The sequence below is a fragment of the Phodopus roborovskii genome, unplaced genomic scaffold (genome assembly GCF_943737965.1).
Source record: "Phodopus roborovskii unplaced genomic scaffold, PHOROB, whole genome shotgun sequence".
NCBI classification, from domain to species: Eukaryota; Metazoa; Chordata; class Mammalia; order Rodentia; family Cricetidae; genus Phodopus; species Phodopus roborovskii.
The window spans coordinates 21,654,691-21,679,152 of NW_026126482.1; the positions used below are offsets into that span (position 1 = coordinate 21,654,691).

The 24,462-nt window shown below is 39.1% G+C and overlaps 1 protein-coding gene across 1 annotated transcript in view; it reads left to right on the top strand.

Moving 5' to 3' along the window:
* The window catches only part of LOC127229305 (uncharacterized), a gene marked incomplete at its 5' end in the record, with an annotated part of 280,807 nt that overhangs the window by 75,744 nt on the left and 180,601 nt on the right, over nt 1-24,462 (top strand). The window contains 3 exons of the mRNA XM_051194389.1: nt 487-564; nt 5,031-5,150; nt 7,051-7,281. Of these exons, the coding sequence (XP_051050346.1) occupies nt 487-564; nt 5,031-5,150; nt 7,051-7,281 (429 nt within the window). The remainder of the gene's footprint in view (nt 1-486; nt 565-5,030; nt 5,151-7,050; nt 7,282-24,462) is intronic.

Here is a 24,462-nt window from a genome sequence, read left to right on the forward strand (position 1 = left end):
TGTAATTGTTTTCCTTTTTGCTTCCAAAATGGTCTGGGTTAGATGATGTAGCCCATGACTAAAACACTGTGTTCTATATATTTTTAGTCACATGTCCAGGTATGTTATAAAACCAGGTGATACCATGTTTGGGGGGAATGTAAAAAAGGCATGGCTGATGCATGGAGGATGATGGATTAGAGCTTGGTTAATAGGTAGAAAAAGACAAGGGAATCCATGTATGTATCCATCATCTGTTTGTCCTCTTTTGACTATATTACTCCCTGTACCTTCCTGGGCAGTAATTAAATGAGTGAAGAAAATCAGTTTTATAAAAATGTAGCTACCATAGGTAAAATTCCATTGTTCTTATTTGTCAGAGAGAATCATACTTTGGAGAATTGGCATATTCTGGTCTTAGTGTGAGCCCAGTTGCTCCATAGATACTTCAGGCATGTGCTAAATAGATTTATAATTTTGCTTTTATTTCCCTCTTCTTCTACACAGGATTTGAAATTTGAAAGGAAAGGACTCAGCCAGAACATTCACATGTCATGTTTAAAGAAGGAAAAGCCATTTGAGAAGTATGTTCCTTAATGTTAAGAGTTTGTGTCTTGGTGTGTGTGTGTGTGTGTGTGTGTGTGTGTGTGTGTGTGTGTGTGTGTGTGTGTTTATGAATTAAGTATGGTATGGGTGAGTTGCAGGTGATAGACACCTGTAGGTTGATTCAACTAGAAGGTCTGGATTTTGGAAACTATGTCCTCATATCCACCTTGGGATAGGTCACTATTCTTCATCTCCAAGATGTTGGAAGATGGTCACTTCATGACACTGTAGCCAGAGCAAGTATGTGTTAAGAGTAAGAATTCAGCTGGGATAGTCTCATAGTGTTTGCCTGTCCTGTAGGTCTTTTCACAAGGCTGCCAGTATACTTCAGCATCGGTTGCCCGCCAGTGAGGCAGAAATGCTAACCCCACATTGAGTATCCTGTGGGTTAACTGAGGTCAGAAATAGAGTACATCTGAAAGTTTCTCTGAGCACGCCGAACACTCAATGTTACACCATACTGAGAACAGTAGTGGTTCTCATCAAGGGTCAGTGTCATCCGTAGGGAACATTTGGCAACATCTGTTAACATGTAGATTATAGAAATTGGCATTAGTTAGGTTGTCCAGGAGTATTCAGTGGGTTGAGGACAGTGTTCCACTAAATAGCCCAGTAGTGTGCTGAGCAGCCTCCACCACACAAAATTACCTGGTTAAAAATATCAATAGTGGTTATGCTGAGCAGACTGTTGTGGTGCATAGGTGCTGTCAGCCTCTTTACTGCATGTGCTCTGACTGCAGTGCAAATAGGATAACCAGCAGAGTGGGGTCTGCATCCCTGTGAAGACTACATAGTGTCTGAGACACTAGCTGTGCATTAAGGATTATAGATCACTACAGTGTCATTTCTCTGCTCAAATAAAGGCCAGTAGAGAATGGAATAGCATCCCTTCCATGCCTAGTGTTTCTAATGATAGGACTTTGTACTACGGAAATTGCCAGGGTAGTCCAAAAGACCTTATATGTAAGAGACATAATTCCAGGCTAACTTGCAACAGCAAAAATAGGAACTAGCTTAAATAGCCAACAATAAGTGACAATTTAAATAAATTGTGGTAGACAGAATTAAACACTAAAGATGCCTAAAAAAATCTAGTTGTAGTAAAAAAAATGCATACAATGTACATAGCAGAAAATAGAAGTTAGAAAATAATATATATACTATCAGTTTAACTTTGTATTAAAAAAAATGAATGATTTAACCCTCTAGACATGAAGATTAGAAGCCCGTATTGTGCAGAGGTTACATATAGTCTGTAGGTGGGTGGGGGACTTTTGATAATACACAGTTGAACACATATACAGCTAGAATTGTGTGACTACTAGAACACATATTCACAGACTCAAGCAGCCTTAGAAAGCATAGGAGCTGGAAAGATGCCTCAATGGTCAAGAGCAAATGCTACACTACTCTCACAGAGAAGGCTTAGGTTTAGTCCCCATTAACCATGTTGTATGTCTCAGAATCATCTGTAACTCAAGCTTTAGGTGATCTTATACCTTCTCCTGGGCTCTAGGAATTCTACACTCACACATACTCACCCATACACACACACACACACACACACACACAATTTAAAATGAAATAAATCGTAATAAAAAGGAAGTATTTGTTAAAAAAAATAGACCCAACATATATACTGAAGATATATAGCTGTCTGTCCCCCCTCTCCATTTGTCACTTCCCTAAACAACACAGCACAAAAACCATTTGCCTAGATTTTGCATTATAGTCAATATTGTAAGTCACATATAAGTAAGCCTGTGTGTGTCTGCTCCATGCAAATAGCACAAAGTTGTAAATAAGGTTCTTGAGCATCTCTGGTTTTAATACCTGAGAGGGTCTTGGCCTAGAACTTGCCCTCCTGTGTATATAGACTGTGCCTTCATTATCATAAGTTAATGATGCTCCATTACAGGATAAGACAGGAATGGTGATCTACTTAGGACTTGTCTTAGTTATGGTTTTATTGCTGTAGAGAGATACCATAATCATAGCAACCCTTACAAAGGAAAACATTTAGTTGGGCCTGGTTTGCCATTTCAGAGAATTAGTCTGTTATCATCATGGCAGGAAGCATGGCATCACACGGAGAACATGGAGCTAGAGAAGGAGCATGAGAGTTCTACATCTAGATCCAGGGGCAGCAGGAAGAGGGAGCTCCACTGGGCCTGGCTTGAGCTTCTGAAGTCCAAAGCCCATCCATCCCCAGGGACACACTTCCTCCAACAAGGCTACATCTACTCCAACAAGGACACAGTGCCCAGTAGCGCCCTATGAGCCCATGGAAGCCATTTGCATTTACATCTCCACAGGACTTAAGGCAGGCAGGATCTCGTGCCTTCTCTTGGCTTCTGACCTTGACTACAATTGCTTTACAGGAGCTCAAGTCAACATTGCATCTGGGTACCTGCTCCCTTGTACTTATTTCCGTTTAACTTAAAGGAAATGATTTTTAGAAAACCATTAAATAGAAAAACGAATAGTCGGCTTGTTACCAGGGACCACATTTTCTTTTATTTATTTATTTATTCATTTATTTTTGTTGTTTTCTTTCAGATGATAATGGTGAATGTAGCATGTAATTATTCAGATTAAATTTTTAGAATATTTCTGAATGCCTTGCAATTCTGACCAAGTGAACAAAGAAAGAAACCGGGGGAAGCCATCTCACTGTGGTTAACATGGGATGTTTGATGTTTACTAATGAAATCTGTTTACCTTCATAACTGTATAATAGGGCCATTAAAGACAATAGATACAGTAGTTTAAAAGTAATAAAATTTACAACAAAGTGTATTTAATTTGAAATTGGATTGCCAGCAAATGGGTGTCCTAATGAACCCCTGTGTCAATGCAGCTCTAACCACATTAAGGGAGATAATTTGTATCATAGAAACTGAATCAGCAGTGAGACCCCAAAAGGCTATTCCTCTGGTGGGGGTACAGCCATTGTCACAGATGGCCCTGCTGGTGGAATTAAGCTTAAGTCAGGAGAAGTGGGAGATATGATCCTTCTTAATTCAAATACATTTGGGAAAGCAGGGAGACGATGCAAGGATTTGATGAACACAAAAGTCAACAAGGGAAAAGATCTAGTAAATCTAGTACATATCAACAGGAGGACAAGCACCTGGGGAGCATTTTAAGGAGAGAAACTAGTGTTGATCTCTGGCCCTTGCATTAAAGGCAAAAAATGTTTATGTCATAGTAGCCAAACTTCTATTTTAAATGAATGTTTTTCACGAACAATGTGCATGATCAAAGAAATATGGGTAGAAAAAAATGAAGTGACAAGAAATCTTATCAAATATGGATGACCCTCCATATCTGTGGTTTTTGCATTTATGCATTCAACTACTAATGGAAGGAAATTTAGTTAGATCTGTGATGGCTTAAGCCATAATGAACATATGCAAAATGCTCACTCTTATTGGTATGCTATAGAAACAATATGGCATAGCAGATATTTTTTATAGTATTACATTAATTAAACATCCAACTAATAATCCATCAAGAGCAGTTGTTCTCAACCTGTGGGTGGTGACCCCCTGAAGTTAAAAAAAAAAATGACCCTTTCACAGACCATCAGAAAACACAGATATTTACATTACAATTCATAGCAGTAACACAATTACAGTTACAAAGATAACAGTGAAAACAATTTTCTGGTTGGGGGTCACCGCTACATGAAGAAATAGATTAAAAGCTTGCAGCATTAGGAAGGCTGAGAACCAGTGATCTAGAGATTATTTAAAATACATGATAAGAAGTAGAGCTGGAAAGACATTGTGGGGGTTGAGAGGGCTTGCAGATCTTACAGAGTACCAGAGTTCCCTTCCCAGCACCTACATGGGGTGACTCACAGTAACTTTTAACTCTAGCTTCAGGGGATCTGATGCCCTCTTCTGATCCCAAAGAGACTCTGAAGTCACAGGCATGCATATGCATGTACATGTATGTGTACACACACACACAATTAAAAGCAAAATAAAATTGAAAAATATATGTTCATATACATACATAATATACATAATACATGCATATACACACGCACATATATATATGAGAGAGAAAGAGAAAGAGAGAGAGAGAGCCATATTATATAAGGGACATGAGTCTCTTTGGATTCTAGCATTCACAGGGAGCCCTAGAGCCCATTCCTTTCAGACAAGGGAAGACAACAGCATTTGATTTCCTGGTTGTTTCTGAAACAACTGATGCTTTAATTGTGGCAAGCTCAGTTGCTTATATAGTATGTTATGTATTTTATGGGGCTATACTTCAGAAACCCCGCTTTAGTCAAGTGCAACACCTGCAATGTGGCACTTCTAACTCCTATTCAATCCAACAAAGCACTGTATTGTAGCTCTAAGGGCAAGGCTTGCCTTCATGCCCCATTTTCAACATCTTTTCTTTCATTTTAATTCTTTCTCATACCTGCTGCTCCAAGTCAGCTGTGCACTGCAGATGGGAATCCCTATACAAAGGGCAGTGTCATGGAGCCAAATTCGTGTCCAGAAGCAGCTAAAGAATCCCAAAGAGCAGAAGGAGCTTGGCACAAGGTGAGCATTCTCGACTGGCTTCTCCTGATACAAAATGTCAGATGATGACATCCATTGTGTGATTGCCCTTACCCATTTTTTTTTCCTCCTCAGGGGTTCTTCAGAGAAAGTAGGTCTTACTAAATATTTTTGATGCTAACTCCACACTAAAACATAGTCTAAAAGCTGTCCATAAATATATCTGTGGTATTTTTCACCACAGAGTAATAATATGACCAGACTCAGTATTAGCCATACATGGAGGCAGGCCTGCCACAATGCAAATGACACAGGCTTGAGATTTGATGGATCTCCATTCCCCTTCTCCTCCTCTGTCTGACATGAGCTTGACAGAGGTTGTAAATGCAAGAGAGATTGTGGTATAATTTCTCAGACTGGCATTTCTGCCCCCTAGTCACCATTCGATTATCTTCCAAATTGCTGTGTTTCAGAGAGATAAAGATTCTTTATGGCTTGCTGACTTGAAACAACCACAAGAGCCTGCACAGAGACAGCTAGGTGACCGTGCATAGTAATTCTATTGGTAAATGACAAAATCTTTGTTTGTATGACATTTCCAAAATTAGTACAGAAGATGAATCTAAAACACAAAATGTCACATTTGGCATGCAAAACTATCACAATATATTTCAGTATAAAATTCATAGAGGTGTTTAATTTAGAATGTGCTTAATAACTCAGTCTGCTTGCATCAGTAATCCTGCCTTGAGGTCTAAAATGATTGTCTTATTTATTCAGATGGTGTTAACTTTTAAAATATTTTTGGAAACCAAAATATTAAGGTTAAGTCTTTGTTGTTAATTAAGATTTTCTAATTAAACCAAAAATAATTGTTATTCTGATTAGTTTTTAAGTATGATTTGAATGGGAAAACAAAAGAAATTGAACAACTTTTCTTGTTTACTTAATTCTAGAAGCATACTATCTATATGGAAATATACATTATTTCAATAAATTCTGAGCAAGAGCAAGAAGTCTCTCCTGTCGATTATAGATTCACCTAGCAGTACCACTACCCTGAATGGAAGAGTAACATGCTCTTAAAAATGATCTCATTGGTGACTGGAGCACAAAATCTCAGTGAATTCCTAAAGGCTGAATTATTCAGGGACTTGTGAGTCTAGAAATAAAACATAATGCTTTCTGAATTCTCAACAATCCTGTTTCAGTGTTTACTTAATCTGAAATAATAGTTCATTCAAATCATTAATTTGTATAAACTTGGCAGTTATAGAACATGGAAATGGTCTGCTTTGTCAACTGTGAACAAACAATGAAATCTGAATGTTCCATAAAAGGCTTAGTCCCGTCTCAGTTACATGTTGTGGGCTAAAACTCAGCCCTTAATTTTTCTCCCCCTTTCCTGTTGTGGGAGGGCCTCTCATTGAAAGCCTGTGGGTCAAGCTGCCATATAGGGAATATAATGGATCAGGTGAGGTATGAGTCTGGCATGTTTTGCAGGTCACTTATCATTGTGGCATTTTTGTCTGTGATTAGTATTGCTTAGGATTGTCGCCTTTCTCATGCCATGTGTGAGGCTTGTGGTTGGGGTTTCCCATTCCCTAATATCTTAGTGGGCATGCTGTGTGGTTTCTAGAAGTGTTGGATTCCTGCTAATTCCATCTTACTATAATAGATGAATGGTTTTTGATGTCACAACTTATTAACATACAGTGCTTAAACACCAGCTAAACTTTCCCTCCCGTCATCGGGGAGTTTGCTTTTTGACCTCTTAATTATACATTGTGGGCCCTTGTCTGTTATCATTGCTAATACCTAACAATTACAGGTTGAGCAAAAATAATTGTCTCCCTTCTTTACCCTCTGAAAAGCCCATTGTTGCTAATTGCTTGGTTTTATCCAGTTCCTGTGTAATTCAAGAATTATGCCTTTTATGTAGGGTGAGCAGTCTCAGTTGCTTCGTCTACAAATACAAATCAGCTGTATTAGGGGCCTCAAGAACAAGGCTCCCCAAGGCTCCTACCTTCTCAGAGTGTCTCTGCTCAATCAGCTGGGGAGCTGTGTCTCACAGTGGTGTCAAACTGAGCAGCTGAAGGTGATAACACGTCCAGTTCATCATGGTGGCAACTTTTATGATGTGGGGCTGTATTTCCATGAAAGACTTTCTGTGGTAAGCTGACCTTCTATGCACATAAATTACTTTGTGTTTAATTAGATTCTGCTGGCACTGTCCACCTTTCCTCTCTGTCATGTCGCTGTACAAAATTAACCATTGTAGTCAAGACAAAGGATCATATTGATACAATCTTCTATGATCGCATTCACTTATTCAATAAATATCCAATAAGTGCTATCAATGTATCTGTCCTTTTGTCTGTCTGTCTATCTATCCATGTATCCATCCATCTCAACCCCTATTGTAGGTAAAGACATACTTATTCTTATGTTCTTTATTTATCAAGAGTGTTGTATGGATTATTGATCTTCCTGTTTTCAGGGTTTTCAAGTAGACAACTCCAACACACACATGGTATATTACACATGCATATGTGTGTAGACAGCCAAGAGATGGAGGTGCTTTGAAACAGAGAAGTAAAAATTCATTTTAGGAAAAGGTTTAATTGAAAGAGGGCCTTGACTGACAAGATCCAAGGGAAGGCACCGCCAAGCCACTACTTTGAGCCCATTCGAAGATGGGTACAGTGATGCTGTCCTACCAGAGGTGTGTGCAGAAAGATGCCTTGCCAGTGCATAGGAGGAATCCAAAAATCTCCCATTACTATTGTTGTAATCATGCTATCTCTTTGATAGAGAAGCCCATAAAATTTTACCCTTTGGATCTTTGGTTAGGAACAATACAGGTTAACATTATCCCCCTCTACTAAATGATTCCAATGACTTTGTTAAAAAGCATGGGGTACTTGTGTAAGGTTTTATTCTGAGTTGGTTATAGAGATAATCCCCGCCCACCCCAACCCCCCCAAGCCACTAACTTCCAGTAGTAGAATTTGATGACTGGTACAGCAGGCATCAGGCATAGTTCCAGCCCCAATTTTTTTTTTCAAAAAGGCAAGAGTAGCTAAGAGTTGAGCTAATGGTTTTAAGGAGTCTAGTCAGCAATACTGTACAATTATATTGCTTTGGTACCTTTTAAGCCATCTTGTTTTTAAATGTTTTACACTGAGGCATGCTATCATTTGTTGTTATTACTGGCATTTGTTCAAGTGCACTCTCAAGTTCCTGGTAAAAATGTGAAATCTGGATGTAGGAGTCCCATCTATTCTTGTTGGCTTTGTAAAGACTAGCCCACATCAACCTTTGAGTAATTATAATGATCCCATGTGTGCAGCAGTATCCTTTGAGTTTGAAAGGCTAGAGTCACAGAGTAATATTGTGGTTTAATAAGGATCAGGAAAAACAAATAGGCTGAATAGATGTTTATTCAGGGAGAAATAACTTACAACAGAGACAAATGAACATCAGCAGGTTCCTGGTCCCAAGGATGCCTCCGGATGCTTTTCTGTCCCCATGCTGCAAGCAAGAGACCACTCGGGGGGGAGGGGCTTCTCTAGACCTAGTTACCCCCATCATCTCTGCCACTGTCCCCACCCCCAATGGGTGTGGTCAGTCCCACAGGTGCAGACAAAGTGACTATGTCACTACAGAGTAGAACTATTAAGACTTTGAGATGGTGATCTTTTAGAGATAGGACACGGTGGGAGGCCCTTAGTTCACTGGGGATCTACCTTTGAAGGAGACTGTGGATTCATCCTCTATTTTTGCTTCCTGGTTCATAATATAAGTCATTCTAGCCAGGCCCCATGTCTCCTTTCTGATTTCCATTCTATATTTCCTCCATCTTGTCAGAGGCTGAGAGCCACAGTCATCACTGTAGTTGGACTAGAACCTTCCAAGTTATAAGCCAAAACACTCTTTCCTCTATGTAAGTTAATTGCCTCAGGTATTTCTTTATACTGCTAGGGTGCTGACTCATACACAGGAGAGGCTCTGGGCAAAGTGCTAATGGGAAGAGTTTCACCAGGCAGGTCCAGAAGGAAGCATGCTGCATGTTAAAAGAAGTGAGGTGGTAACGATCATTCACAGTGTCAGAGCTGCACTGAGCCTGTGACAAGAAAAGCACATCAGAGAAGCAAGCATATTTGAATGGTTAAAAAGGCATTCTCAAATTTTCTGCATGTGTCAGATACAAACAAATCATAATTACCTCCTGCCATAGCCCAGGAAAACAGTGCTAGCAGGCTGACAAAATAACAGTGAATTGTGTCCATCCTTTAATACCCATCCATAGCAAAATCCTCAATCTCATATATGTATGTATGTATGTATGTATGTATGTATGTATGTATAGGTACACACACACATACACAAACACACACACAATGTATTTTAGAAGAGTATAATACTCATGACAAAAAATAAAAACAATAAAAATGCCTAAAACAACCGGATTTAACTGGAAAGAGAAGTCACTAGAGCCTTTCTGCTTCCAGAAGTTGAAAGGCTGTTGCTGGAAATCCCATTTGCTCTGTTAGACTCAAACCTGTAGTGTCATGTTATCTCATTAAGGGTACAACCCTGCCTGCTGGTCTCACTGCTGTAGTTTGTATGAGACTGACAGTAAAAACAGTGAGTTTTCAAGCAACATGCTGTAATGCTATTTTATTTATTTTTAAAGCAGGGTGTATGTATGTCATGCTGGCCTCGACTCATTGTATAGCAGAGGGTGATGTCCTTGATCCTCCAGTCCTCATCCTGAGGACTGGTATTACAGGCATGTTCTTCAATACCTGGTTGATGTAATACTATGGTTTGAATGCAGAGCTCCATTCATCCCACATAAATACTCTTCCAACTGAGGCATACCCTCAGCAGCAGCAACATAGTTTTCTAATAATAAAAACAAATTCAGAAACATAAAGCCATACCTTGGATTTGTAATTTGTATTGAGACATTTGAGACATCTATTTCATTTCATTTAAGACACAAGTCAAAGAGGCCAATTCTTTTCTTACTTCATGAGTGGAAGCGATGATCTTCCCTAAGGCACAAGGAGGGCACAAGGCACCATACTTGTGCTAACTGGAAAGAGATGACCATCTATCTGTGAAAAAAAATCAAAGAACACAGAAGACATTATTTAAAAGAAAGAACAAGGCCTAATTACAGGAAGCACTCTGAGTTTGAGGAATAAATATCTATGTCACATACCTATAAAATTATCTTAGGAACGGAACCTTAATAAGGACACAATGTTACATCATCACAGTGTTATACCTTTGGCATCAGGCTGAACTAGCAGGTCAACACTTGAAGGTTAAGTTGAACTGATGCTGCTTAGAGATGTTGGAGAGGATTCCTAAGGGAGGCAACAGATATGTGTGTAAGCCCAATGGTGTACCACTCCAGGTATCCATGGTACAAATCCCATATATAGAGAGCTTTGTTACTGTCCCAAATAATTCCTCTACATATTAACATGGTTCTTGCTATATTGTGAGGTAGAGGTCATCAAATGAGATGTTTTTAGGGAAAAATACAAGCATCAGGCTCTTTATAACACATGAATAATAGAAATTACTTTATGTCAGTGTAGTAGGTCAAGTTCATTTGTGGATTCTAAGCTTAGACCTGTTGGTGCTGAGTGCTTGCTTGAAGATTTTTATGTAGAAACATTGAGAACATGCTTGTCTTCTGACATTTGTCCCAGAAACATTTCTGATGAAGAGATTGCCATCTTTGTTGACAGTATCCATTAACTGTCTACAGATGTGGCTCTTTGGGGAGAAATATGCAACATGACATATGTACTTGTTGACTTCTGGTCCTGGCAAGAAGATGGAATAGGTTAAATATTTAGGTTATCTTAGTCCATAGTTCTGCTAGAATCAGGGGTTAAAAGGCATATTCCATTTTCAGATTTTTATTCTACAAACACCTTGATTCTCCATAAATGTGGGCAAATATTTAAAAACAGAAGAGATAGCCCTGTGCATAAAGAATCAAGAAAAATCGCAAATCAGAGAGAAGAATGCCAGACTGAACAGTGATAGTGTGAGAGAGGAAAACAGGGATGGTCAAATTTGGCAAATATAACAACCACCCAGGGAACTTATTAGATATGGAATTTAGGAAATTTTCTGCATGAATTATAGATGATCCAACAGTGTCCAAATGAAGAGACAAGACCAAAAATAAGATAAAATAAGCAATCCACTTAGTAGATACTATCTCAGGTACCAATATGTCATTCATATAATCAGGGACATAACAAGAATTATTTCTTAACTTAAAAACTCTTTTAAAACTGTTTCTCCTGATAATCTACAATATGATTCTATAACCAAAATGCAGTGACTGAAGTGCAAATTTGAAAGGCACATTGAAGACTTTTCAACCAACAATAAATGATCAGACAGCAGGTTGAAGCAGTTCCCTGGATTATGACATTTACTGGTGAAAAAAGATAGAAAACATGAACACACACACACACACACACACACACACACACACACACACACACACACACCACTTTGACAATTTCCAGAAGGAAAGAATAAGGAAATATTATATGAAGAAATAGGTGCTATTAATTTTCCAGACTCATTGCAAGAGACTCACAAACTCTTGAGTAGGACTGTGTAAGATCAATCCACATGAGCACATTCTAGCTGCACATTTATAATTCTAAAATAAATGTCTCTCTTGACAGTGAATATTGTTAACTTGACTGAATTTGGAATTATCCAGCAGTGATTCCACAGGCCTCTGGACATGCCTGTGGGGGACTATCTTGATTACCTTCACCTTAACTGAGGTGGGAAGACACACCCACAGTGTGTGGCATAATTCCCACTCAGGCTGGGATCCTGAGCAGCATAGATGGAGAAACAGAGCTGAGAAGCAACATGCATTCACTGTGCTCTGTTTCCTGGTTATGGATGAGTTGCATCAGCTGCTACAAGCTCCTACTGCCTCCATCTCCCTGCCATGGACTACATACACCCTTGAACTCGGAGCCAGAATAAACAGTTTCTTCCTTAAGTTGCCTTTGTCCATATTTTATCACAGCAGCAGGAAAAGAGACTGAGACAACACAGTTCACCTTATCTGTCACCCAGGCATTGGGCCAGAGGTACCACAAATGAATAGAACCATTCCTTACTAAAAATATAGGATTTTTTTCCCTAAGGTTTAAGAACAAAAGTTAAGATGAAAGCAGGAGAGGTTTTGTGTGTTTCTCATGGAATCTGGCAGGCACATGGGTTCCTCAGTTTCTGGATGTCCACTATGATCTTCTTCACATCTTCCTTGCGTGTGTCTGTCTGTTTCCATACAAATTACTCTTATTTCATGAGGACGTTGCCATGGTAAAGACATCATTACAATTTGGTTAAATAGAAAGACCCTGCTTCCAAATATAGCCATTTTCTGAAGTAGTGTACATTTGAAATGTTAGACTGGTCAATGTACATCCTTCTGGAATTCACAATTCACTCTATAATGAATATTTTCTTGCTAGAAGTTTGTTAAAAGAACTAACAAAAAAGCACTTAAGATTAAGGAAGAATGCAAGAGCAAGTGACATTTTCATAGTATTTTCTTAAAACCCATTCGAAATGTAATGTTAGGGGACAGGCCTTTTCTCCTAGACTTTGATAAAAATATTTGATAATTTAAAGCATTTGAACCTCAAAAGAAAGTCTAAAGGGTCACATAATGCAGATAAGTGTGTGGCTATATCTTAATAACACAATCAGAAATTCAAAGTGGAAGTTCCAGTGAGGACTCCAGCATCTCTATATTGTCCCTAAGTCAGGGCAGAGGGAGCCACTGCATTAAACCATTTGTAAGTGCATAAGACTACATCATGCTTATTGCCATGGTGACAGAATGCTATAGACCACCCAGAGAACACCAAGGAGACACGGGAAAATCATAGCAATCCTAAAGTTTGATGAAGAATACCTTCGGTTGTTTTCTCTGCTTGGGTTTTAAGACATTAATGTCTTAATACATTTAATACAATGTATTAATACAAATGTTAATACAACATTTTTAGGGCTTTATAGGAGAGTCAAAGAGAAAGGATGTCAAAAATACTCTTAAGAATGGAAAGTAAAGTATGAATTAAGAATTGTGACCATTATTTTCTTAGCTTGTATGATAATTCTTTTTGGGTGACATTTAAAATATCATTATTGACCTTTGGCAATGGTAGCCAAACTGAAAGGAACTTCTGTTAATTATTAGCTAGAACTGTTATGCTTGCAATTCTTAGTTTCCTTGGGTATGGGTATCAGCCAACTTATAGAAAAGAATACAAATAATAGGTTAAAGAAGCAAAACCAGCAAAACTCAGGCAAAGAACATTGATTAATGAATTTTTTAAAATTCTTAAAGGTCATGTGCTGAAGTTTGGCTGAGCCTCGGGCAGAGCTAATGAACATGACCAGGCCCCTCTGTGTGCAGCAGGTAACCCGTGCTGACTCGGAATTTGCTGACATTACAGGGTTATTATTTCTGGAAGGATGCAGCATTCTGGAACAATTTCTCTAATGATTCCATTAAGACCATGGTTTCCTTCAATTTAGGGTAACATATTTCATTTTTCACATTACCCCACAACACAGAGAAAATGAAAACCTGTCTAGGATGGAGGGTCTGTGTCAGCTAAAGAAAAGGAAGAAAAAAAAAATCACTTGATTTTGGTACCACTTAACCCCATTTTGTATTTGATAAACACATCTGTTTTGTGGATCATGTGTCAGTGTGTGAGGGTGTCTGAAGGTAAAAAATAAAAAAAAAAATTGTTTACACAAATCATTAACTTATGGCAATCTGGAGTATTCCTCAAACAAGAAAAATATGGCTGCCATCATATGAGCAGTATATTCATGCCCAGGCCAAGGCAAAGAGTCTGTAGGACCAGGGTCTCGGAGAATATACTGAGGACACAGGCTTCCAGATGGTGAATCAGAGAGCAGGCATTTGGTGGTCACTTATCAGGAGGCTTTTCCTCTTAAGCTGCTTGTGAACAGATGGGCATCCTGTAGAAACACACTTCTATTCCTAAAATCATTTGCAAAGGCTCTTGTAAGGCATTTCTCAGTCTATACTTAAATTCTATGAGTAAGTACAGGAGGCAGGGTGTGGCAGGATGTGTGCTCTGAAACCCAAATTCTAACTGCAAACTTCCTTGATGATAGAACTTGGTGCAATTATCTACTCTTGTCTCTGTGATCTTCACCGTAAGAGTCATCATGGGAAACCCTGTCTCCTTGAAGCGTGTTACCAACAGATTAGTGATCTGGAGTAAATGCGACAGTGACGCTAAAGGATCTTAGCTCCAATAAGCAAACACAACCAATGTATGTACCTTCTATGAACTCCCAATTCACTGCCAGGGTTATTTACTCCCTTTTCATACCTATGGTTATGCCATTTGAAAGAATACGTGAGTGGTTGTGAGAAATACTTACATTTTTGTTTCTTGAATCTTGTGTGAAAACAGCAAAGTGTTTGTAAACCACATGGAAAAGTTTCCTGCTTCCACTGATATCGTGGCATGTAAAGTTGAAGGAAATATTTGGGGTCAACATTATCATTTGTATTTCATACATGAGTATCTAAATTTTGGAGAAGTTTGTCAAATTATTCAATAGCACATAGATTCTTAGGGCAATGTTGTGAATGGAACCTTTGTCCTAAAGCTATGGGTACTTAAGTATGGTTCTCTAACTCCAGTAAGATATTCTAATTATCTAACATATAATTATCCAATATCTAATTATTGAATAGCACCTTCAAACACCACAAGCAAAATAATCTTCCTAAAACTCATCTCACATCTTATTTAAAACCGTTTGTATAATCCTAGTTTCTTTTAGGAAAACTTAATCTTTCTGTATCCTAGAAGACCCTAGTCACATAGGTTCTGCCTCCTTTCTCTGGTATTTCTCCACATCTGATACAACTACTCACCACTCAGTTACACTTGAACTATCACTGTACTTAATTTCGTGTATTCTCCGAGTTCTAATTTGCCACCTGGCATTGGTCAGAGAGTATTTACTTCTGCTTACTTTCAGATTCTAAACTCATTTGTGTTTACCATTGTTTCTATATGTTAATTAGCCTCCAATAAGACTCAGGGTTCTTCAGAGCACAGAACACTTACACTTAGCAGATAATCAAAAACTGCTTCTAAAATGAGAGCAAAACAAAATGTAAAACTATTTAGAGGGATTAGGCAAATTTAGTGGGAATTCAGGTTATCAAAAATATGGATTGTTTCTTGAAGAACAGAAAGTGAAGGAAATGCTAAGCTAGTGTGTAAAGAATTAAGAACAAGTAATTTTTAAAATCAGATCATAAGGGATGGATAACAAACAAATCAATTCAGAGACACTATTTTAATATCTAGAAATGGATAATGCATGAGAAAATAATAGTACTTTTTGGACTGATTTCTTCAAGGTAACTTGATATCCTCTTTTTAGAAAAACATTTTGAAAAAAATAGTTTTTAAAAACAGAGATGACCTCATGTACCCCCTCTCTTCCTCAAAGCACGAGCAAACTCAATACAGCTCATTCTCAAGTGGAAAGGAAATTTTGGGGTTCAAGGTTAGTTAGGCCTTTAGGAACTGACAGCATCCTTTATCTGTTGTGCTGGATGTCTTGCTCTTGGATATTCAAGTCATCTTGTAAAATGCAAGCACATTTCTGGAGAGACTAGAGAGTGAGGCTGTAGCTACAGGAGAAATTTCAAGCCTAAACTCTTACTTGTCGCTGACCAAGAGCAGGGTGTGGAGAACCCGCGACCTTCCTCTACAGCCCAGTGTTGACCACAAGTGCAGCTGCAAAAGGAGGTGGAAGTCTTTCAGGCATCTTTGGGGAACTTCTGATATGCATAGATTTACAATGGCACCCTCACCTGCTAATGGCAGCCTTGATGTTTATAAAGACCAAACAAAACCTCCTCTAAACCACGCTTGCTATTTTCACGTGAAGATCACAGTTGTTTGCCATGTTGTGGAGGAAAAAAGTATGTCTTTATTGAGAAAATCAGTCAAATAATAATAATAATAAAAAATAGTTCTCATCAAGCCTGTATTCCTGATCTGGAACCTTATTAGCTGTATACACACTGCCCTTCCTTTTCTTGGTCATGGCCATTAAACCTGGACAGATTAAATTATTCACTCACTGTGTGTCTTGTTCAATTCAGGATATTGTGAAAAATACCATACAGTGGATGGTTTGAACAATAAGTATTCATTTACCTCAGTACAAGAGGCTAGGAAGTGAGAGATTATTATTCTAGCAGATCTATTTCTTTGGTGACCAACCTTCCTCTAGGTCACTTGGTCTTTCCTCAGTACCCGTCCAAGGAGAAAGAGCTGGGAGCTGTCGGCCTTCCTCTTACAATTCTCTCCTGACACCCTCATCATTTCATCTAAACCCCAGTACCTTACAGAGGGCCACTTGTTTGGGGGTTGAGTCTTAAGCATGTGTTATGTATTCACTTTAGTCCATTACAAACGTGCAAACGAGAAGCAGAACAATTACATAAATGATCATCCCTATGCTTAGAGCAATGTGTACAGCAGCAGAGTCAAAGAAATCTGCAAGGGGCTGGAGAGATGTCTCAGTCATTAAGAGCATATACTTCATCTCTGGAGGACCAGAGTTCAATTCCCAGCAACCATATCAGGTGGCTTACAATGGCCTGGAATTCTAGCTCCAGGGCAGAGCCTCTGTGGGCATCTACATTCTGGTGTGCATACACTTTCACATAATTAAAAATCATAAAAGATAATTTAAAAATAAGAAATGTGGAAACTTGGTAGCTAGCATTCTTTAATTATATGAGTTTCCTTGAGTTATTGGAAATCTTTGGTGTTTGGCCCTAATTCAAATGGGAGGTTCTGAGTTAGTGCAAGGTTATTACACTGTACACAGCCAAATAGATTAATTTTATTTGTATTACTTACTTTGTTTTATATTTTATTCCATCAATTTAGTTACCAATAATGTATTCTGTAAGAAAATTATAAAATCTTTGCAATTTTTCCACTGAAGGGTGAGAGCTGTATTTTCTTTAATCTAAGAGGACTTGTTGACTCTTAGCTAAAGGAATGTTATGGAAGTAATATTGTAGAGTCTGCAGTTCAACTTCCTTTTCCTGTTGTGTTAGAAGGCCCTCTTGGAGACTTCTTTCAACAGCTGATGGGAGCAAATGCAGAGGCCCAAACCCAAATATTAGGCAGAGCTTGGGCACCCTAGCGGAAGATGGAGGAGAAGGATCCAGGGGTGTGGAGGATGCCAGGAGAACACGGCCCACAGAATCAACTAAGCAGAACTCACAGAGACTGAAGCAGCAACCACAGAGCCTGCAAGGGGCTGTGCTAGATCTCTGTGTACATACTGTGGTTGTTTAGCTTAGAGTTTGTGTGGGACTTCTAATAGTGGGAACAAGGGTGTCTCTGACTCTTCTCTACTCTTGGGACCCTTTTCCTTCTACTGGTTTGCCTTGTATAATCTTGATATGAGGGTTTGTGCCTAGTCTTGTGGCATCTTGTTATACATTGGTTGACCTGCTCTTTTCTGAAGGGAAACAGAGGAGCAGTGGTGTAAGAGTGGTTACGACCTACATGGCTTCCATCCGCATAATCGTGTATGTTTTAATGGGGGAAATTAACATTTGATTATGTCTCTATTTAGTATTGGATCTTCTAGCAGGCATTTGCATCTCCAGGGAAATGGCATTGGTTTCAGTTATGCTGTGTGCATGTAGAACCATAAAAGTGGGAGAAAGAAGTAGAGAAGTAGATTATAGGGGGCTTTTATGGACCGAATTGTGTATCCCTCCCAAACTTATATGTTAAAATATTGGTCCCTATAATACTATCTCAGGGCATAACTGTTGGAGATAGGATCTTTAAATGGGTAAATAGGACAAAATGGGATAGATCAATGAGGCGGGTGAGAGAGGAGATTGGAGAAATGAAGAAGAGGGGAGAAGAGTAGGGAGAGCGGAGGGGAATAAGAGAGCAATTAGGACACACTCCAAGAGACAACAATACAAAAATATGGTGAGAAGCTGGCTACCTGGAAGCCAAAGGAAGGTCCCCAGAAGAAGCTAGCATGAATAACACTTCACCATGGGAAATCAATGCCTGGACTGAAGAATAAACACAGTCATTGCTTAATGGTCTCTCCTATCTCAGGCTCTACCCCTGAGATAGGAGAGACCGTGGCAGGCAGCCTTTTACGGTGACTCTAGCAGAGGCTAAAGAGACTGCTCAGTGGTTACTAGCAAAGTCCCCAGGAAATGGAAGCCCTGAGTCCAGCAGCCTCCTTCAGGAACAAAAGCTACCCAGACCACCTAATAAGCTTGGATTCAGATTCCTTTTAGTCAGCCTTCAGAAAGGACTGTATCCCTGAAAGATGCCATGACTGTAAACCTATACGGGACCAGGAATTCACAGGTACACCTGGATTTGGGACTGGTAGAAATGGAAAGGATAAACACACAAAACAAAACAGAAAACTAGAGACAATAAATTGTTTGTTTGTTTGTTTGTTTATATTGTTTTGTTTTCCCTGCTAGGAAAAGAGTCAGAAAAGATTTCAACTTTTTATAACTTGTAATGTGAGTCTTTCCTTATTACAATCAGTTTATTTTGTGTTAAGAGTACTCCTTTAGGTGGCCATGATTTTGACAGGAGGCTTTGCCCTATGATAGGGTATACATGGGCACTTTAGATGCTACAGAGAAAACTTCCTCTGAACTCATTGTGCTCTCAGACTATTTTGGGGACATACGGGATTTTAAAAACTGTATCAGCCAGTTAATACTTATTTATCAGTGTGACAAGGTATCATTTTTATAGTGTAGTAGATGGGCACCATTTTTGTTTCACTGGAGGGAAATCCAATCTGAATAAAACAGCAACTTTTCACACATGACATCTAATCCATGCATGTAAATCAAACTGAGAATCTATTATTCATTATTAAAAGAGTGGCGTATTTTTATTACACTGAGAATGAAACACAAATACTGTGAAAAATTTAGTGCCCTTTCTGGAAATTTTAAGACACTCATCATGTCGTCGTCTCACTGGTGCTTGCTCTCATTTTTAACATATGGCCATGAAATTAATAAGTATGAAGTTTTATGCCTGAAAAAAGGGATGCTCAATTTCAATGAAATAGGCAAATTTATTTTTTTTATTTAAAGCTTCCTAAATACTTAAGATGGGAAAGTACTGCAATAGTGCTCAAATTTCAATATGTATATAAAGAATATAGTTCATATTCTTGTCATTATCAGTCATGGCTACAGTGTTCTTCCCTCAAGTGCTTTCTGAAAACGGCATATATATCAGAGACTGATTAAAATGACCTGAAGTATTAATTCGTAAAATATGATGAACCCAACACTCGGCAAGAGGTTATTTTCTGTGTGACATTTAATATGTAAGAGTTGAAATGATTTTAATAACTCACAGGAAGGAGTGGTCCTAGGGAATCCAGACCCTGAGCATGATTGCTTTTATTGATTATTAGTTATTACCATTAACAACCAGGGCCCTGGCATATACTATATTTTATGACTCTAGAAAGTTTCCCATTGTGTCAGCTGGTTGAAGACCCTTTTTCTCAGTTAGTTGGGTGAGGGAATCCAGGATTGTGGAAACTTGTGTGGCCATAGCAGTGAGACGTTCACTGTCATCAATGACCTTCTCTGACTCACTCCCCAACTCATTCTAGGGTGGTCACACATTGTCTCTAGTTAGGTGAAGGGAAGTCCAGCCCTGTTTCCCCAAATTCTGCCAAAGTAGACCTCAGGTCCAAAGGATGCCAGTCAGAAGTGAATTTTTAAGGCTGGACATAGAGGATTCCTGGTTTTGCTAATATTCACTATCATGATTATTATTGAAACTCCAACTATTAGTTTAAGAATCTAATGGTGGAGAGGGAAACATAAATGTCCTCCCCCATCATAAGATTGATAACTACTTTAAATACCATCATAGAGCCTTCATCTAGTAGCTGATGGAATCAGAAGTAGAGATTCACAGCTGAGCTCCTGGAGTCCAGTTGTAGAGAGGGAGGAGTGATGAGCAAAGGGGTCAAGACCATGTTTGGGAAACCCACAGAAACAGCTGACCTGAGCAAGTAGGAGCTCACAGACTCTTGACTGAGAGCTCAGGAGCCTGCATAAGACTGAACTACCCCCCCTCCCGAACTTGGGTGTCAGTTGAGGGGCCAGGTCCTACTTGTTAAGGACCCTATCTCCCAGAGCCAAGCTGGAGACATGGGAGACTTTGGGGGCATTTCAGATCTGTATGACTTATTACTTCTCTGGTTTGGCAGGAGAGTTACAATTCCTCATTACTCACACTTTTCCAGTCACATCACTATGCACCTAAAAGACACTGTACAGGAGAATTTGAGAACACAGTTCATTGTTGATCCAATTTACCAGTAAGATAAATTGAGGTTAGACTTTCCCAAATTATTAAAATAAGCCTAAAAACTAGACATAGATGACTGCACAGTTGAAGTACCAGGCTCACAGCCTGCCCTGAAAGAAGAATCACTCTCCCATTCCTATAATTTTTTTCCACAGAGTAGATTCTGTTTCTAAAATAAAAATTCTCTCCTTTCAATCTCTTCCTGTCTGTCTCTGAAGAGACAAGCTCTGTTCACAAGCAGATGTTTGTAAATGGTGTTGCTCTACTAACCCGTGCCAGCAAACGCTTGCTAAACCTCATGAAGCTTTGGGCATAAGCTTTCTGAGTGTGGGGACCTTGCTTTCGGGAATGTTTCCTAGAGGAACAGAACCAATAGAATGTATGGGGAACTTTAAGAGGGGATTTACATGTAATGAGATATCCACTCCGCCTGTACCTGTTGCACTGACCACGCCCATTGGGGCTTGGGAACAGGTGTAGATGTGACCTGTGGGGATCGAGGTCTGGTCGAGGTCCAGAGGCATTGTTGGGATGGGAACCTGTGGCGGTCGTCTGTTTCTGGTGTAAGTGATTTCTCCCCAAATAAACACCCATCAGCCTATTGTTTCCCAGATTCTTATTTTCCACACTGTATTTACCTGATCGGTTCATATGATCACAGAAAGGATAGTCTCACAATGGTCACATGCAGCACACATTCACCCAAGACTTCTCCCTTCCTCTGCTTCCTACAGACCCATATGTCAATAATTTCTAGAAACACCCTTATAGATACACCCCCAAATTTGTCAAGTTGACAAGCAAGAATTATCTGCATAGGCCTCTTTGTTCTCTGAAATTGCTAAAATGTAGCCATCGCAGTGTGAATTTCCAAAACTGGCCAACAAACTTGAGACCTTCAGGGTCCCATCAACGTCTTCAAAAAGAATGGTAAGCTTCCATTTGCTTGGTTCCTCCCTCTCTCCCTCCTACCTTCCTTCCCTCCCTTCCTTCCTCCCTCCTTTACCTTAATGCTAGGGAGTTGAACCCAAGGACTTGAGACAGTTAAGCACCTGCCCCAAGAGTACCCTTCATTTTCGGGACAATTAGAAAGATCTTTTATTTTTTTTTAAATGATGTTTTATGTAGATTTACACATTTCTATTTTACTGGGAATTCTGCATTTTTATCTTTGTCCTCTGTGTCTGTTCACGTGCACTGTATTCAGAGTTCAGAATGTCCTAGTTACAAAACAGCAGTTCTGTTCACTTCTCGTGCAAGTCAACAATCAAATCATTTTTAATTCTCTAAAGAGGAGGAACTTGCTTCTATATTTGAACTCATTCATGTTCACAGGGAATATGTTTTAATATTTCAACATCTATACAGAATGCTTTACAATTCCTTTTAAGGTATTAATTTTCATATGAACATCATATGAAGTCACAAAGGTCAGAGTAGGGCAAAGAATTTCTCCAAGGCCACATAGCCTGTTAATTGCAAAGGACAGGCTTGGCTATCTTTCCCTGTCTATCTGACTCACACTTGTACTAAACAGCACCCAATGACTTTGAATTGATGAAACTCTCAAAACTTGGGGGGAGGGGCAGGAATAGAATCACGTTCAAACCCAAAACACATTACTAAATTCAAGGATCAATAAAGGTCAATGAATAAAGTAAAGCAAATCATATCACACCTGTGCTGGGTAGTTTTATGTCAACTTGACATGAGCAAAAGTCATCTGAGAGGAGGAAACTGCAATCAAGAAAATGCCTCCATAAGACTGGGCTATAGGCATGTCCATAAGACATTTTCTTAATTAGTAATTGATGGAGGAGGGCTCAGCTCTTGTGGGTGGGGCCATGCCTGAACTGGTGGTACTAAGTTTTATATGAAAGCAGGTCAAGCAAGCCATGGAGATCAAGCCAGTAAGCAGCACCCTTTATGACTCTACATCAGCTGCTTCCTCCAGGTTCTTGCCCTGTTTGAGTTCTTATCCAAACTTCCTTTCATGATGATGAACAGTGATGTGGAAGTGTAAGTCAAATAAACCCTTTCCTCTTCAAGTTGCTTTGATCATGGTGTTTCATTACAGCAATAATGTGATTGAAAAACAAAACAAAACCTAAGACAACATCCCTGCCTTGGGATCTTCATTGCACTGGAATAAAATACAGATCACTTACTTGGGCCTACAGAACTTGTTTTGTTTTTTATCCCATTGTCTGATTTTATTGAATGTTGGTTTCCTACTTATATGTTCATTCCAGTTTCTATTTCCTTTTCTGAATATGAAACTCATCTTTCCTACAAAGCCACTGAACTCAAGGCTCCTTCCTGCTTAGTGTCTTCCTTAAACTCTGACATAGCAGTAGGTCTCAGTGCTGTGTTTCTGCCTTAAGCAAATGTTTCTTGATAGAACACAACCTATCATGTTTTACTGCATTATGACTTACAATTTCACTATCAACTTATTACTATTGATAAAAACATAGTAGTTGGCTGCCTATCTACCAGTTTATCGATAATGGAAGTTGGAATTTTGTTATGCAAGTACCAAAATTGTCCTTCAATTACAATAATTGACATTTAATAAATGTATGCAAGTGAATATCTGAAGGAACAACAGCATTAGATAACAACTGTTAATAGGAGTTAAATAGATATTTAGTAGATGGGGAAACAAGTGATTTTTGTCCCCTTATGCCTTTTTCTTTTTAATCACCTTTGAAATGGGCTGATGTCAATCACATGAGAAGCCTGATGTATGCACCAAGCACCATCGTATACATGCAAGAGTTTTGGGAAATACAGAGTGCTGCCCAGGCATTGACTTCGTGGCTATATGTCTCTGGTGCAGTGTGGGCTGCCCAAAGGGAAAATGTTGATTAGCAATTATTGCCCAAAGTTTTTTCCTTTCCAAATGATATATTTGCATGCTCCTTGTAAAGCCATTTGCATCTAATTTGTTGGTCTTTGATCTAATCAGACTGCAGATGTTCAGAAACGCCATCTTTTTGTTCATTGAGACTCACTCACTGGGGTTTGTAAAAGTAATGGGCTGTGCCCAATTTTCCCCCAATGTTCAACTCTCAGGGACAATGAAGGGAAAGATCTGTCTTTTGCCTAACAAGGAGAAAAGGAAAAGAAAACACAACTTTTTTTTTTCCATTAAAAAAAAATAACAGGAAAAAAACAGAATGGGATTTCTCAAATTAAAATATTCAGTTAAAGTTCTTTCAACTCCATGGAGTGAAATGTTCTTAGCTGCACATTTGAGTAGCGTGTAAAGAAATGAGTTACGGCAGGCTGAGGTTGAGGTCAGGCAATGGCATTGCAACATAATGAGATGATATTCCACGAATTTCCTCTTCTTCTCAGTCATGTTGCATGGAGAATGGTGGGAAGGTCAGTAATTATTCAAATAGGACACAGTTTACTGACTTTAGACCCGAGTTGTCCTAATCAGGGGAGTTGATGATATTTCAGTGAAGATACTCGGATCTTCCTTAACCTGTCTTTCCATTGCATGGGGTAGTGAGTCTGAAAGTATGAGCTGAAGGACCTGCTGATTCAAAGTGTGGTCACCCAGTTCACTTGTACTCCCAGTGCTGATTGAAATCTAAGAATAAATGGAATAGTGATCAGCATTTGAAACGGGCACCTGTGTTAGTTTGAATGTTATTGGTCCCCACAATCTCAAAGTAAGTAGCACGGTTAGAGATGTGGCCTTTCTGAAGTAGATATGGCCATGAGGAGGAAGTGTGTTACTGTGGGTGCAGGCCTTGAGGCCCCTTTAGCTCAAGTTTCCCTCATTGTGACAGACAGACTGCTTCCTGTTGCTTGCAAGATGTAGGAAT